A 15,555-nucleotide genomic window follows, 5' to 3' on the forward strand; every position below is an offset into this window, starting at 1 on the left:
TTGTCCTAGATAATTTTGATGGCATAAAATACAGAAATTTTGGCCGGCAGCCAGTTACAAGTAATGGGTCTATTTAAAATCATATTCTACGGTTCAGAATAAAATTTACACGCGCCTTCGCAGACGCATGTGAGTTGTGTAAAATAAAAACACCCATGAATATTACTTATTTATTACTGAGTAATTCTTTGATCGTTGAATAGTTTCACTTGCTGTTATACAATTTGCGTACATGTTCTCATGCCTCAGAATAACAAAGAATTCGAAAGCGTTTAGGAATGCTGGATTATTTTTATACGAAAGATAACTACAACGATATATTTAAAGAGCTTTTATACACTGTCTTGCGTTTTATTATGTATGTACTGCCCGTAAGAGTAGACGACAGTACCGGGATACTATTTGAATTACAAAATCCTTCCAGACTTAAAGCAAGAGCAATAAATAAGACGTATACAGTTATGCCATTTAGCATTAAATCGTTTGGAAGGAAAAGTATGTTCGGCGTTATAGATTACAACTATCTAAAATACAAATTACAAATTAGAAAACTTTATAGTTATAGCATACAAGTAATATGGCGACGAATAATTTGTATTTACAATTATTTCATTATATCAAATTAATCTCTCAAATAACTTAAAAGTCTACTTAAAACGTAGACTCAACTTAAAATAAAAATAATTAAAAAATATAATTGGAATGAAAACTAACGGTATGTATGTATTCAGATAATCATGGATTTAAAAATATAGCTATTTCATTACTTAAATGTGGCGCATGACGGAAAGTAATGATATACATAAACTCACATTCAACAAATTAATTTTGTAAAAACAAAACAGTCAAAAATAAAATGTTTTATGGCACTGCCAGTACAGCATTCATGCCAAAAATGCCTTTATAGAGAAGCAGATTCAAAAGACTGCAATAAGTAAATAATGACATAGTTTCCTCTTATTTTATGGTAAAAAATGGAACTCTGAATCGGCTTTTCTATAAACGCACCTTAAATGCCTAAGTCCGAGCTAACCAAACTTGTTCATTCACAGAATGAATGTATCATTACGATACTAAATAAATGACAAACACAACGTATGTTTGAACTTTTGTCGTGAGAAAGTCGTGAGTCTCAATTGAACCTAAACAGGAAATTTAATTTCAAGACGAATACGTATAAGTACCTATTCACACGTGCCACAACCATACCACACCACACCACCACATTAGTATGAAAATGCATAGCTTTATCAAACAGGACTACATTTTGCCATCTAAATCGAGAGAAAAGACGATAGTCACATTGCATCCTTAATTACTAGCGACACCTTACTACTATGTCGTTGTGGTACATGTGAATAGGCTTATGAATCTATATCAAGTTACAATAAAGGACATATTTCGGCTCGTGTTTTGTTCAAGTGTCTATAGGACTAGTTTGTTACTAGATACTAACACACAAACAATAGTTACCTGACATAATTATAGGTTAGAAGTAAAACTTGTTAAGAATCTAACATCCAATACGATGCAGCCTCGGTGACCTCATGGTCTGTTCATATTCTATACTGTTTTATTATATGATATATTTTTTAACGATAACTATAAAGTTAATAGTGAAAGCAATGTAAAAACGTGCATGTGTACATTTTCTATCATTAAATTTTTAACCCTCTTTGAGCGTCAAATTCCTTTTATCGGCATGCAAAAGTGCAAAAAAGAGAACTCTACATTATCTTGTCTCATTGGTTAGACTAGAGTAAGAGCTCAGGTGAGCTTATAAGCTTACACGCTTCTTTACGTGTTGTCTCGTAAAGAATTAATGATCGAAAATAGAGCTTTCCAAATCATCAATGTTTTTTAAGAATCAAATAATAATCAAATAAAGAATAATAATATTAATTAAACTATTTTAGCTTCTGAAAAATGAAGTCTGAAACATGAGTAGACAGAGGCTGGATAGTAATGGGGTCAGACCCTAACGGTGACGTAATCGGTACATATAAGCAGATACAGTAACTATCACAATGTCATCCTTGTACCGCAAGATGGCACGTTAACATGACCTGACATAATCCGTGACACAAATGCAATAAATAATACGTCGCGAGCATCACTCGTGTTAGTTATTAATTTAAAATTCAATAGTAAAATTCATTGGTAACGCATTTAACAACTAAACTTTATAATGAGTTTACAATTAAAACGATAACTAACTACGTACCTGATAAGTCGGTTAAGTTTCGATGTTATGTACATTAATGGAAATCTGATTTGGAGAATGAGTACTAAAAGCCTTCCATATATAGTATATACTTATAAATGTATTTAAAAAGTAAAAAAAAGATATATTAACATTACTTTGTTTATCGTATTGTTTTCAGACAATTCATTTATTTCTTACCCGTGTGATAGGGGTGAATAAAAAATATTTGTCCCCCATATTAGGGCGTCCGCCTTTGAGAGGTCCGGAATATTGAAATTAGTATGTACCATCAAATTAATTATGCATTGACATCTCAACCGGACCTGATACAAAATTTCAGCTCAATCGCCTACATACGAACAAACAAAGCAAGCTAAATAAAAGTTGTTAAAAGAAACCACCTGCCTATAGCTTCTTATTCTAGTACATACACTTTTCACAATCGTATTAGCTTCTTGGCTTCGGATAGCTAAATTTATCTAAGATTTCGTAAACAACTACCTACGGATGAGATCTCAATTTGAACTATGTTTTTCCAAACGTCCTTCTCTTGTCAGAAGTCATATCAAAGCTAATCATTATCACATTTTGTTAAAACGTTTAGAGTTACAATGCAAATAATTGTAAAATGTATAAACTAGCACATTATATTATATTATGTAACGACATGCGTATTCAGTTGTCACTTACCTAAACTTTTGCAACCAGGAACCAAGTAATATTATATAACTGTACAGAGATATACATACAATGATGAATATGTTACAAAAAGATAAAGTAATTTACTTGGCTAAGCAGTATGATTCGGCTCACAATATAATAAACTTTAAAATAAAAGAACATACAAAAGTTATTCGTCACATATTATTCAACATTACCGCAAGGATATAGTAATAGTCATATTTATAAAATCATTCATACACACAACATAAAGTTACACACTACATGAAATATGAAATGGAATAAGGGTGCTTTTCCACCAGAGATGTGCGAAGAATATGCGTCACATAAATCAATATCTAGTATTACTTGATTTTCCTTACTTAGTTTAGCATAGTACTGATAAGAAATGATTCAAAAACGTTGTTTTTTTTTCAAGGAGGGATGTGAGCTAAGAATTAGAGCTACGAATGTGAGCTAAAGGGCCGCCGATGTATAGTCCGCGTAAAACTGCTAGTCCGCTCTGAATATTGAAATGAATTGCTTCGCCATAGAAAATTGTATCACTACACCTGCTCGCAACAACTTCAGAACGGACTAGCAGTTTGACGCGTACTTACGTAGAAAATAAAGTACACGACATACTACTTCGTTTATGTGCGTTAGTCATCGACTATAGACATCGTTGTGTAAGAAGAAATCTTACCCTCACAGTTAACTCACATAAATATCTTTATAACATATCCCATCCAATTACTTTTAGAGGAAATTTTCAATTAGTATTGTTACTTAATTTCAACCTAGCTCACTGTTTAGCTACATCTCTGATAGAAAAGAACCCTAAGGAATCTTGCCACTGGAGATATGCGAGGTAGCTAGGCTTTATGAATGCCTCAAATCTGTCTTTAGGGCAGCTTGATTTTAATTAATTAAAACGTTACAAGAAATCAAGCAATGCTATTAGTGAACGACACATCTATAGCAGCTATTTCGCACAACTCTAGTGGAAAAGAGTCCTAATGCTGGTCGAATTCGCGAGGTAATAGTGAGCTATACACTGTCCTATTAACATATACGTATATATTATTATGCAGTACTTGTCTAACTATAAGTAGTTTTATGAATACTGTTTAAGTAAATAGATCTTCGTTCCTTGTAAAAATGGTTGCGCCTTTGAGGCATATCCAAGCGGTCCATTTTCAATCATCTCCTTAATACTCTGAAAAGTAAATAAATACATATTAATATAAAATAAACGAATTAAGGATTAAGCAAAAAGAAAAATGGAAAATGTTTTGAACATTAACCAATGGAATAGAATGGAAATAGAAATTATCTTTTTATAATCGGTGAAGGTAAATACCGTGAGTAAACATGGCTGAGAAATCGTAAAAAAAGTTCTCAAAGGTTTTGATTGTATTTACCAATCCGCACTTGGCCAGCGTGGTGGAGTAAGCCCTAAGCCCATTTCAGTCTGAGAGAAGATCTGTGCCCAGCAGTGGAACAATAACAGATTTCGGACGATGTTCATGTTGGCTTGGTCACGTTACATATCAACCTACTTAACATTGATATCCGACGTAACTTATATCAGATTATTCTTTATATATATTATATATCGTAAGACAATTTCATAGTTAAAGTTATTGAGGTACGAGTATTTTGAGTGGCAAATATTATCAAAACGACGTCTAAGATAACATAAACACAGATGGTCAAATAAATAAATTATATTATCTAATTAAGTATAACAGTAAAATTAATTAATAGCTCGTGAAACTCCGCATTTAAATAATGGTCATTGAGATCAAGAATTTTATTTTTAGAAATAGTAAATTCTTATTTACCTCATATTGCCACACTGGCAGTTTGACTAGTAGAAGTATAGCCGGTAGCACGCTATTGTAAAATAGGTGGTGGAGGCCGTGAGCGGGTATTGGTCGGCTTGGGTATCGAACTGATTGGTAAGAAGTTATTCCCTTTCGGCTTGGAAGATCTTCCAAAGTCCTTGCGACCAGGTTTTAGCCAGGGTGGTGGAGGACCTTCACACCACGCCGCTCTCGCCCAGTCGTGAGCTTCCACTCCGAGCCGAGAACATTCACGAGCGTACGCCCTGTAAGCCGCACAATGACACCGGGTACCCGCACAGCTACATGCGTCTAGAAGACAGGCGTCTCTGTAATTTTGCGGGTTTAACTTCGCTCCACATTTAGCGAATGCGTCGTGGCGATCGAACGCGCTGCACACTCGACGGGCTTTTTTTAGCTTTGATTGTCTGCAACGAGTGTTCTGTCCTGGACGCTCCTGGCGACGAGTGCAAGCCCGCCGTCCTCCAACACGCCACGAGGATCCAAACCTCCACGTATCGTTCAGAAGTCTTCCATCCCGAGTCCTCATATCGTCCCGGGCGATAGCATTAAAGTTACCGCACAGACCACATAATTTGCCTTTATACGAACTCGATACCGTCACTTCTAGGAATCCGTCGCCGTCCCATACCATCTGAACTCCTATTTTAGCTTTCAATATAACAGATCCATTGCTACGACTGATATCGGCAACTCCGTTTATTTTGTGAGGCAACGTTATTCTCTGACCGTTAATCTTTATTCTCATTCTCTTCCCCATGTTGATTTTCGTGGAGCCTATCCGTAGAGTGGCTGTTCTCGTCCACGAGGAATGTGAAGTATTTCTAGCGTCATTCGATATTCTAATCGAGAATGTGTGGTTCTTGCAATCAGATACTAATTGGTATTTGCACGACCCTTGAAAGCTATAAAATTTTCCATCGAAAGTCTTATAGTGGGGATCTCCGAAGACTGTGCATATTCCGTCCACATCGATACATTTGGGGCAACACTGGCCGGGTAGTAGTCGAAGCGTTTGGTCAGGTGGACATGATAGCGGAGGACATCTCTCCATTGCACACCGTGGCTGTCCTCCGTGACACTCACATGATTTACACGCATCCAACTGCCACGTATCACCATCCTGAAAAATAAATAATTCATCATTAGTAATTATGTAGTTACATTTTGTAGACAATGAAAAACACATATTATTTTTTCTGCATTACTTGTTATTATTAGCTATGAACAAATGTTCATATAAAGTAATTAGCTTTTAGAGAAAAAGCTAAGGAGGAGATTATCTTATAAATACCTTGATGGAACTACAATGCTTAAAATACGATAACGCTTTCTTATACGACTACTATTTTCCTTACAATTTTTTATCCTTCTAAACTTATTTACATGAGTATTTAAATAAACTTTACTGAATACAAATGCGCCTCTACCTACCGAAAAAATTCAAAGTCAATGGAGTGTAGTGTGTACTTATATATATACGTATGTGTTTATTTGTGTATTATGTTAATTTGTGCATTATTATAAGCAACTCTTAGTCTATAAGAGTCTAGACTTTTTTTTATAATATAAGAGTAGCAGACGAGCATGCAGTTCACCTGATGTTAGTGGCTACTGCCGCCCATGGACATCTGTAATCAACCCCAGATAGGATTAGGTATTCCTACCTGAGGTCGGCCACAGATCCGCCGCTACCCCTGAGGAATAAGCTGGAACGCCTCGAAAAAGTCTGTCTCCCTTACCACACCCTTCAAACCGGAACACACCAGCGCCTAAAACTGCTGTTATTATGTAGAAATAGGTGTGGCGGTGGTGCTGCCGGAGTCGAACCACAAAGGGTTCTACCACCTTCACAACTCTTATAGAAAATTAATATAGGTGATAAGTCACCTGGTACGTTTTCCCGGCGACGACACACGCCGACTTCGCCTCCTCCACCTGCGGACACTCCGGGCAGCACTTGCCGGGCGGCGGCGGCAGCGCGCTCGCCCCGCACGTCAGCACCGGGCACGTGTGCCGCGTGCACACCGCCGTGCCGTTCAGACACGTGCAATCCGTGCACGGGTCCACCCGGAACGGGCTTTGGTGCGCGTGGTACTCCTTGCCAAATATACACGGCTTCGGTAACGAATTTCCTGAAACTGAGTATGAAGGAAAATTAGTTTCTATATTTTTTTCCGTGACTTTATTATTCTATTTACTAAATAAGTAAACTTAACCTAACATACTTAAACTTACCAGTTACTATTTTTATTTTAGGTTAATTTGTTATCTAATCATAACAATAAATAATGCGTCCTTTGACAGCCCAATTCTTGATCGCTACACCGGATTTTCACACATCGTTCTTCGACTATATACTCTACGTTCTCTACAGTTTACTTAAGGGTAACATAAATAAAAGGGTAAATAAAATAGGAGTAGAAGTATTATTTAACAAAATTAAAAACTATGTAAATATAATTGTAGTGGCTTATTTTACTGATACCGACAAATATTGGGCACGCATGCTTCGCATTTCGCACGATAAAGCACCGTGCACGCTACAACAAAACGAAAATGAAAATCCTATTGCAATCCGCATAGTTTCCCAATTTCCTTTACTTTTCATAACAATATTTTGCAAAGAGAAACTAAAATACGTACTTGGCAATATTTTATCCGCAGTGGGATGCAAGCAGCGCGGGCAGCATTCCCCGGGCGGTGTTTCCTGCTGGCTGGCGACACACGGCAGCACGGGGCACGCGCGCTTCGCACACGACAGCGCGCCGTGGACACAACGACACGACAGACACGGCTCCTCGGGGATGCGCACGTCGCGCCCTTCGCCGACACGCTGCCCGTTTATGACGCACTCTGGAAATTATGAAAGTTTACGTTAATGAAAGAACATAAGATTAAGACGAAAGATAAAGTTAATTATTTTGATACTCAGCACGCCTAAAGGGACCGACTGTATAGTATCTATAAATTAACTAGCAATGGTAGGGACGACGAAATTGTATGAAATTATTGTAGGTATTCCCTTGCAAAAACATGTTAAGAAAAGAGTTAATATTAAATAAATTATGTAAATAAAACTAAAGTAGCAAAAGAGAGTGCTCACGTTGCATGTGGACATATCATACAAGGTGATAAAATTGTTCTAAGACACATACATTTAGTATCAATGATTGAAATATTCGGAGAATTGTAGAAAGTTCAGAACTCTTTGAAAGGTGGTAGAGCCAATATGGTTCACCCGGTACCACCGCCACGCCCATTTCTAGTGGCAAGCAGTTCGATGGAAGGTGGAATACATTCCAATGTTATAAAGTATAATGAAATCGGATTCTCATAATTATATCAAATGAATGCTATCAACGCAAAGAATTAAACATTCTCAATCGTTGACATTTGCGTTTTTACTGCAAACGAGATGTCTATAGATCACCATAACAAAGCTTCGAGACAAAACTCGGTCCATTGTTTGACGACGATAAGGCCTCGAGCGGCATTATGGCTGCGACAAAGCGAAGCGCAAACTCCATAAATTAGTGCGAATGGACGATGAATCAATCAGGGACTAATGAATACGAGGGCGCGAGCGATCGCACACGGAGACCCACCGCCGAGACCACCTGTACTCCTAATTCAATGGCCGATGTGTTGTTAGGCATCTGACCATAATGTTACTATGGCTGTCTTGGATCGAACTGCGTGGTATAGCAGTCATGTCGGACTAGAAGATGGTGTTCTGGGTTCTATTTCGTAATGAGTATCTTTTTTATTACATAATAATAGAAACCTAGTAATAAGATAACGGGTGTATCAGCCCGCAAGGCGAAGCAGTCACATATAATTTAGATTTATGTTCTGGGTCTGGGAGGTCGTGTATGTTCAAAACATCAACAACACGGGAACTAACCTAGTGTGTGGGTACATATAAATTACACATACGAGTATATATTGGATACATTTTATCCAAACAATATTTTAAACAAAGTTCTTTTTGTAAAAGTCATTTTGAAATATATTCGTCTCCAGACCATAAAACGTGAAAATGCAATGTGTAGCTACAAGTAAAGAAAGCGTTTATAAGTTGTATTTATTTTCAACCTCGTAGACACATTTCCATGTAGGAACCACAACGTTAGCGGGTAACAGTTATAAACATACTTGATTCGCAATCAAAAAGCTTTTATGGTAGGTTGTTCTGAAGTACCGAGAAGTGCGTTTGAATATAATAACACAGCGCTTGAGTACCTACTCCTTTGTACTATTCGTGTTATTGAATAGTCGACGCATTGAGATGCACTAGTACTCGGCGTCTATGCATAATTGTGACAATGAAGATATTTAAGAGCGTCGTAAAACTTGACACTGCTAAACAATGTACGAGTGTGTCGTCCTTTTGTAGGCACACTATTAAGCATTCATCGTTTGTTAGTACTCACATTAAAATAATAAAAGAACATCAACATGTTACACTTTAAATTCCGTAGTTTATTCTCGCGATTAGACATGTATCTCACGCATACAATCAAGATAGTGAAGGATCAATGATCTGCAATTATCAAAATAGTAAAGTGTAAGAATGTTACTGTTGTTTTAAGCTTTGTCAAGTAGTACGTCAATTTTGAAGTAGTTTATATATTTAGTAATATGTATAGTAGTATTAAAAAATAATGACAATCATAATAAAAAAAATAAATACACTTGTCAACAATGTCTTGTGTAATACAAGTCTGGTGTAGTTCAATAAAACCTATAAAACTAAAAATCCATTATTTTTTAACCAGATTCCTTTACCAGAATTTTTCCAACCATATGCTCAAACAAATATATTAATTTTCTCTTCAACATGTAAAAAGGCGTAGCCAAAGATTCGCAAACATCTTCCAATATTTGACGATATTCGCCGACAGTACAAACAACTCCGTTTATTACTTACCCACTATACGTACTAATATGAATATTTCCACTCAAATAAAATATTCATCGCACGCACCACGCGTGTACATCACAAGCTAATTATTTTAATTTCTCAGGTCGACGTCGTAAGCATGCCCAATAATAACGATAGCACTCTCGACGTCCCAAGAATTTAGATGAGTTAGTTTTTTATAAACGTTAAAAAATGTACACATTTTTGTCTAATTTTATTGAAATTATTATTGCATTAATAGTTATGAAACACTAGAAGAACACTTTAGTTTTTTATAATTAAAAAAATGATTAATGCAGAAGTGTACGACGTACGTACTCAATTCTTCGATGATAGTTCTCTATTGGTCCTAGTTTTTATTTAATACCTACACAGTATAAAGAAAATACCTATATGGAATATCACAATACCAGCAATTCTAAGCATGCTTATTTTCGGGATTGCCAAACATAATACAATTTTTAAGATTTGTTTGAACGGGCTTTTGAACAAAACCTACATTAAAAAAATATGGATTTTACTAAAGACGGCACTATTCTCTACCCCAAAAATGTATAGAATTCTGCGTGCTTTTTGAAAAATCGTGCGTGAGGATTCGCTCAAGCGAAACCGCGCGAAGGTTCAAGCGAGCGGAATCGCGTGGGGGCTCAAGCGAGCGCAGCCACACGCTTAATCTCGCAAACACGAATTTACAGCAATTTGTATCAAATATTAAAATATTATTTTAGCATTAAACTAATAAGGAAAACTAACCCACTGAAATATACACCAAGGTAATATAAATACGGTAGCGTATTGCGTTCAATTATGATATTGCAACGTCATTCGGATTTATTAAATGACTTATCTAATGATTTATCATTACATTCGCAGTTCAGTTGTATCTGTCTTTTCTAATAAAGGTCACTGCTGTAATTAAATAATGATATATGGTTTAAACTGCAGTGATAGCCTAATGCATGAAACTCGGCCTCTCAATTGAACTGTCCGGGGTTTGAATCCCATATACCTGTGGCTTTTCATAATTATGTGGATTTTACATTAACGGTAAAAAAAACTATAACCTCAGCGCATATGTGAAGTTTATCATTTCGTACTTGGCCGCGCGGTGGACCATGGTCAGAACCTTCGAAGAAGGCACTAGTGACAACGTTATGGTTTAAACTATTTTTTTAAAGTTCCCTATAATATCAATCAACTTGTGTATAAAATACACAAGAATTAAAATCAATAATCAAAAATAAAAATAAATCAAAGCAGAATAAATACCGGTCACAGTATTCGGTCAAACCCAAAAGGCCATTCATTCCCATGCTGATAACACTAATCGTCAAGAAATGAGATATAAAAGGAGCAAAAAGGCTAATGCACCGTTGGGGTCGTAAAACAAATAAACAGAACACACCTCAACGTTCCCGCAGCCAAGCAGACGTCGGCCGCTTTGAGTTGCAGACAAAAACCCACCCGTTTCAACCTTTTAAGTAGGTTGTTAACTTTTTGATTTATGGTCAATAATAGAGACGCAACGCCGTGGGAGACTGGGCCCGATACAAATGTATAATTTTAATGAACCCCCGTGAATATAATAAGCCCTTGTTTCAATACGAGATAGAAATCGTTTCGTGCTCGGTAGGCTTGGATAGGAATGGGAGTTGGTAAAATTATCGATAATATAAATTTCGATGATTTCGAAGCCAAGACAGTGATATACCAATAACAATAACAGTGTGAACGTGGTATTATGCATATATCAATGATTTAATTTCACAAGATATTCAAGTAGGAGGACCTTTTTAATAAAAAAATATTAATTTGGAAAACCTTTTAATCTACAATTTCTGGTGTCGCCCTTTTATCTTCTTTATTATGATAAAAGTATTGTAAATTATTCGATATCGATTAAAATATCGATATTTTCGGGTCGATATTATCGAACTTTCAATATCGTCGCATCCCTAGGCACGCAGGGTTTCTCGCATTCGATTCGTTAGGGTGGTCTGCTTGATGAAACAATTCCACAATTCCCGACCCATTGATAATAAACACGTAAAAAGTTAATTTTTGCTTTTACTTTCATTCACTGTGTAAAGTTTAATTAGCGGTTAATCGGAATTGATTGCTTGTAACTTTTTTTTGCTGTTTACGAGTATTTTGGCGCCACTTGCTTTATTGGATTTACGTCTTTCATTACTAATCCATCCATATTATCGAACTTTCAATATCGTCGCATCCCTAGGCACGCAGGGTTTCTCGCATTCGATTCGTTAGGGTGGTCTGCTTGATGAAACAATTCCACAATTCCCGACCCATTGATAATAAACACGTAAAAAGTTAATTTTTGCTTTTACTTTCATTCACTGTGTAAAGTTTAATTCGCGGTTAATCGGAATTGATTGCTTGTAACGTTTTTTGCTGTTTACGAGTATTTTGGCGCCACTTGCTTTATTGGATTTACGTCTTTTATTACTAATCCATCCATTGCTTTGCCTACTAGAAATCGATATTTTACATTTTTTTCCTATAAGAAATTGTCATCTTTTGATCTTTGTGACGTAAATATTGGATAGATTGAATATTAATAACGGGCGTTAGGCGTAAAACAGTAGATAGGTACTTATAATACAATGTATTCTATAAAACACAGTGCATCCATAACAAGCGGTCTCGAGTTTTTATTAGTAATGGACAAATCAATAAGTCACTTTGTTGTCCAATAATAGTCATCGTGGCAATCGGTTCGGATTTGTAAGCGGTACGAGTTATTATGGTAGAGTGGTCCATTGTCTAAGGTGGTTTGCTACTGCGCAATCTTGAAATGCTATTGTCGACCACGGCGTGTGGGCGAACGCGGTCACTGATACATGGGACCCTCTTCCTAGCTTACTTACATATAAGTAGCTCCTTCTAAGCTTAGAAAAGGCGTGGACAACAAAGAAATAATATCGAACAAAATTGTACTTTAAGCCGCTATTTAAACTAAAACATTTAAATAAATTAACGAACACGTAATTTTCTTCAATAACGTTAATGTAATATAATAATAAAAACATAATTATGGACGCAATAAAACGATCAACACGTCGGCAGTACTCAAAAGTAATTCCGTGCAGTCATTTCGAAAATAACCATTATTTGATTTGGAATTAATCAACTTGTTAGAGTTTGGAAGCGGACGTAAATTGCCGGACTTTTTTGGTTTTATTAAGTTCGCATGTCGGCTTAGTTTGTTTTGTGATGGGATTATAGGGTTTTTTGCCGTCGTGCATCTGGGTGGCCGCTTCGAAACAAGGCACCAGTGCTGCCCAGCGGTCATAATCGTCTGACATTACGTATAGTACTTTTGGTGGGAAAACACAGCGTGAAATGACCATTGCATTCTTTAAAGTCATTATAGTGTCTGACTTATCAGTTTTGGAATATGATCGCCGCTATAAAACATGGCTGTATATCAAATAAAAAATTTAACATTTTAATGAGAATTAGGTTGTACCGAACTTGAATTTATTTATGAAATGTTTATCATAAAAATTCTTGAGATACATTTAAGTCGTTTTTACATGAATGTTGTTTGCATTTAATTAATTCCATTTTGGTATTTAAATATAAATATTTTTGTAGTAGGAATGAACGTATGTCTAAACGATAATTGCAAGTTAATTCTATAAGTATTCCAGCATTTATTGAGTTATTACTTCTAACACATATTTAAACAATTAAATCTGACGCATGTTTCGTAACAGCGTTGTCAAGTCAATGAACAACGGAACTAGCAGGGAGGTTTCGTCCCGTTACACCAGCAAATAAGAATAACAGATTAAGATAATTACCATCACAAACAGGGCAGTTGTAATGCATGTTGTAGTGCGTATGCCGCTGGTGCTTCGGGCTGTCGCACGCGGCGTAGCATTCCGGCCTCGATACCGTGATGACTCCTGCTTCGCACCGGTACAGTTTGCCGTCCTCCCCCCACTCGGTGTGGGACGCGTGCTCGGTACCGTTGTACCAACAACCCTTGCAGCGCACGCAGCAGCCCTCCCGAGGCATCACGACTGCGCAGTCCTCCATCATCCCACACTCCTCATCACCACTCCGACACTCCACGAAACCGTTCTAGAAAGAAGAGAAACATTTTTTTTAATAACGAAATAATATTGACGCTCTACATTATATAGATTAGCTAACTTAGGAATAATGTTTTATGATTAAATGGATTGACATCCATATCTCCAGGACACAGTGAAAATGGTGCGAAATTAATTTTTTTCTTACTAGAAATTATAACATTTTAATCTATGTAAAATTTTCTTTAATTTAAATTTAAATCAACAGATTGATTATTAATAATGAGCGTTAAGGCCATGGACCATTTATCAATATTAAATGATTTCTGATAAGTCGCATAATAAATATACATGCGTGCATTTTTTTGCTTAGCTAGAAAAAATATATAACTAGATATAATTTTATATAATTACATAAAGTCCATTAGAGTATTTTAAAGCAATTCCAAGAAGGTAAAATTATTGCCACATGACTTCAATTAATAAGTACTCGATGTAAATAAATATAATGTATTTATAGCGGAATTAGTTAACGACAAGCGACACCGTTTATTACGGAAATAAACATTTTTAATGAAGACAAAATATTAATGTGCCAATTACGGTTCACGTACGCTTGTGGTTGATATGTACGGAAATGTTTTCAATTGATATTTTTTCCTTATTTACTGTGTGCTTTATTAAATATTTTTGTAATAAACAATTCTTAAACTTATATTAAGGAAGGTTAAAATACGTTTATGTGAATGGAGTTTTTACAAAAGTTTAATTGGCGAGATATTAATATCTTAGTTTTAATAAAAATTGGAGACTAATTCTCTATTTTTATTTTCACTTCCTTTAAATATCTCGATCTTTAAAAGTCTTCGCTAAACAAACGTTAGCTTTAGGTTATTGAAAGTTTTGTAGGTAACTAGCGACTTAACTAATTCGGCAATAAGTAATTCCTAAGAAATACATATAAAATCACATCCATACATATTATCCATTTTTTGTATTATTTAACACTTTAAAATGTTTTTATGTAGCCTAAAAACAGAGAACATAAAATATAATATTCTTACAAAAAATATCGAATACAACACAATGAAGTCATTATATTTATAGTCCTTAGACACCCATACATAATTTGAAGATAGATGTTTTCAAACAATTACAAAACATTGTCACGGAAACCGACGTTTAACGTTTAACAGACGAGGAAAATCTGGCGAATGATTACCATGTTAGTCTGACCGCACGAGTAAAATGCATAATACCAAGCAAACACTACATAGGTATAAGACAATTGTTTTTTTGTAATATGTATTCAAGGTGGTAGAACCCTTTGTGATTCGACTGCGGCGGCACCACCGCCACACCTATTTCTCCCTAACAACAGCAGTGTTAGGCGCTGCTGTGTTCCGGTTTGAAGGGTGTGGTAAGGGAGACAGACTTTTCCGAGGCGTTCCAGCTTAGTCCTCAGGGGTAGCGGCGCATCTGTGGCCGACCTCAGGTAGGAATATTTGATCCTATCTGGGGTTTATTACGGATGCCCATGGGTGGCAGTAGCCACTTACCATCAGGTGGACCGCAAGCTCGTCTGCTACTCCTATATTATAAAAAAAAATAAAAAATGTACGCGTCTTTTATGTTCGCCAGTTCAATTTGCTGCAAGAAAACAAGCACTTTTGAAGACTGAATTATTTTAATATTTTATGGTAGGTACTCGTATTAATATGAAAGTTACATATTTGATATAAAAATAATAAAAGATTTATTTATTTGATTATTGAAGAGTAGGTACTATTTTTTTTTAATTATTTCATGTCGACTCTACTAGCACAGAAGAGG

At 36.0% G+C, this 15,555-nt stretch overlaps 1 protein-coding gene across 1 annotated transcript in view; it reads right to left on the minus strand.

Moving 5' to 3' along the window:
• Positions 1-156: 156 nt before the first annotated feature.
• cv-2 (crosveinless 2-secreting protein) overlaps positions 157-15,555 on the minus strand; it is a 74,134-nt gene continuing 58,735 nt past the window's right edge. The window contains exons 4-8 of the mRNA XM_073088363.1: positions 13,489-13,771; positions 7,381-7,590; positions 6,625-6,875; positions 4,714-5,857; positions 157-4,085 (exon numbers count right to left, since the gene is read on the minus strand). Of these exons, the coding sequence (XP_072944464.1) occupies positions 4,766-5,857; positions 6,625-6,875; positions 7,381-7,590; positions 13,489-13,771 (1,836 nt within the window). The 3' untranslated portion in view covers positions 157-4,085; positions 4,714-4,765. The remainder of the gene's footprint in view (positions 4,086-4,713; positions 5,858-6,624; positions 6,876-7,380; positions 7,591-13,488; positions 13,772-15,555) is intronic.

The sequence above is a fragment of the Epargyreus clarus genome, unplaced genomic scaffold, assembly GCF_041222505.1.
Source record: "Epargyreus clarus isolate Ecla_fem2 unplaced genomic scaffold, WU_Ecla_fem_2.2 ptg000026l, whole genome shotgun sequence".
NCBI lineage: Eukaryota > Metazoa > Arthropoda > Insecta > Lepidoptera > Hesperiidae > Epargyreus > Epargyreus clarus.